At 44.5% G+C, this 2,770-nt stretch overlaps 1 protein-coding gene across 1 annotated transcript; it reads right to left on the reverse strand.

Annotated features, from left to right (window-relative positions):
- Window positions 1–467: 467 nt before the first annotated feature.
- LOC106567614 (ATP-sensitive inward rectifier potassium channel 1) lies at window positions 468–2,514 on the reverse strand. The gene has a single exon (XM_014137121.2). The coding sequence runs from the start codon at window positions 2,512–2,514 to the stop codon at window positions 1,369–1,371; it is 1,146 nt and encodes a 381-aa protein (XP_013992596.2). The 3' UTR covers window positions 468–1,368.
- Window positions 2,515–2,770: the final 256 nt, after the last annotated feature.

Genomic DNA, 2,770 nt, shown 5'->3' on the forward strand with positions numbered 1-2,770 from the left:
AAACCACTGTTTTAGACCATTCCATTGGTCCTTAAGTGAAATGTCCACTCAACCGGGGCCCGGGGCCACGCAAAATGAACTTGCCCATTGTCAATGAGCGTCATCACTATCTTTCCTTTGTGGTACATCAAACAATCATTATTACCAGCTGAGATAAATGTTAATGAGTTGATTTTACTCCTGGCTCAGAGTTTGTCTGGGCAGTGTCTTAACATCATTTTAAAATCTACTCTGAGCAGTGTTTTTTGTTGTCTTAAAAAAGGTTTTAACAGGATTCATAGGACCTTTTCAGAGATGCTTTGTGGGATACAGGCCCAGGTGGCAGAAAGGAAAAAACTCAAGGCATTGTCAATTTTTTACAATTTATTGTAACCAGGAATGCTGCTTTCCCTGAGAACAAGTAACTCAATATTACAAAATAAGACATCTACACAATGTAGATTAGTCACATTAATATTCCCAGTCAGTGCAATTAGCAGCTATTCACAGTGTTCTAAAGGAAATAAGACATACATGATGAATCTGTTATGGCACATAATATGTACTTTGTCATTCCAGTTAAGAAAAAGACTATGTAAAGACTCTAGGGAAGCAAGTTCTACCCTATTGTTATTCCTCCATCCCTGACATATTTCATTAAAACAGGCTCAGGTCATAAGCTTCTCATGAATACCCCCTGTGCTTTACTCTCTCTCCCACTCTCTCCTTCAGGTCATGACCAAAGCCCTTTTTAATAGTTACTGTACCTAGTACAATAGTTACTGTTTGTATGTCACAAAGGTGCTTTGAGTGTAATGAGCTGTTCTTACCAACAGTTTAGCTCCTACCGGAGCTTGAAAACACCAGTTCAACATTGACAAGAGCAAACCTCTCAACACATAGCAATGTCGTTTTTTCAGCTCTGCTGTAAATGTTGTATTTCCAGTGATCATTGATTTCTTCGGTCTTTTGCGTTGTATGTCATTTTTTAAAACAACACATAAAGGCTGATATTTTGTCTTTTAAAGGCATAGACGTAAATAATACTGAGTTGTTCAGTCTTAACTCAAATGTAATACCCAATGCTCACATGAAGCAAAGTAAAGATTTGCACCATATCCAAGGTGTACATGATTCTTTGGCTCACTGGTTATTAGAACTGGGGCTACTTGCTCATTGTCTATGACTCACTATGAGCCCCTGACCCCAAAGTGAGCTTTCTGTCATCCATATCGGACTGAGAGTCTATAGAGAGGACATGAATACTCTCATAAACAAGTGCTTAATCCACATCTCTCTCTGAGAGCCACGTCCCACATCCTGGGGACTGCTGTCTGTCAGCCTGTGGTTTACAGCGGAAACTTTCAATTTCACCCTCTTTCCTCCAGCTCACATTTTTGTGATATCCATTGTGTCTTGAATGTCAATCACCTCGAATCCGGGGTTGTCAATACCTAGCTTCCTGTGGTGGTTGTTTTGGCTATTGTTGTGGTTGCGTTGGTCTGGATCACTCTGAAAGCATTGGACACAGTGTGGGGTCGTCACCGGCACGGTTCTGGAGAAGTTGGAGAAGTCCACACGGTACTTGCCTGTCTTGGTGCGGGAGATGATGGGCAGGAAGCTGTATCCCCATTGGACCTCCTGGGGGATGAAGGAGGTCCGTACCTGGCAGGCGGAGCTGGTGGACTCAGCCATCCCGTCCAGGAAGACCACCAGCTCAAAGTCCTGCTGCTGGAGGGTGTCCGCTGACATGTCGTAAAACGGACTGGCCTTGTCGATGATGTGGTACAATGTCAGCGGGCAGACAAAAAACAGGTTGTCCTTGCCAGCGTCCACTGCAAAGTCAATGCCTACCTGGTCGAGAATTATAGTCTCACCTTCCGGCGTGACAGTTGTCCTAAGCAGCTTGCCGTAGATTTGGCTCCCGATGAGCAAGGTCTTGCGGAGGTTGGCCACTCGGATAAGCAGGCACAGACTGCCCTTCTTCAAGCAGATGACCGCTGTGTTACTGAAGGTCACTGTCTTTGCCCTCTTCTTGGGAAGGGAGATCTTGGCCAGGATCACCCCACACATGAAGCAGTTGACAAAGACCCCAATGAGGGATTGGATGACGATGAGGGCCACGGTGCCTGGGCAGTGCCCAGTGAGTGCCCGTCCACCATAACCAATTGTTGTCTGGGTCTCCAAGGAGTACAGGAAAGCCGTGGTGAGTCCATTGACATTGTCTATACAACGGACGTGGCTGTCTGTGCGGTTCTGTCCAATCAGATCACCATTGCTCTTGGCAATCCAGTACCACAGAAGGCTGAAGACAAACCAGCTCCCTGTGAAGGAGGCGACAAAGAGGAGGAGGACGAAACGCCAGCGGATCTCCACAACCGTCGTCCAGAAATCCCCCAGGTAGGCAAATTGGTTGTGGTACTCGATGTTGCCAAACTCAATGTTGCAGCGGCCATCTTTGGTCACCAGACGAGTCCGGCGGATTATGCGCTCCATCAGGTGGTCGTGGATGTGCCTCTGGACGAACTGGAACATCCTGGAGCTTTGGGAAAAAGTATATAAGACCGGGATAAACCACAATGGAGAAACCACAAACGTGGTCAACTAGCAAACACTAATTTAAGTTGGTTATAGAAAATTAACATCAATAAAATGAATATATATATTAAAAAAATTATAATAGCGTAAGTGTTGTTTATCTCAGTTGAAGTTTTGGAAACATGTTTACTAATCTTTTTGTTTCATAAAACACCTCGTCAGCAATAGATTTGAAAATGTATCTTTGATATTC

Source organism: Salmo salar, chromosome ssa13, assembly GCF_905237065.1.
Source record: "Salmo salar chromosome ssa13, Ssal_v3.1, whole genome shotgun sequence".
Classification (NCBI taxonomy): domain Eukaryota; kingdom Metazoa; phylum Chordata; class Actinopteri; order Salmoniformes; family Salmonidae; genus Salmo; species Salmo salar.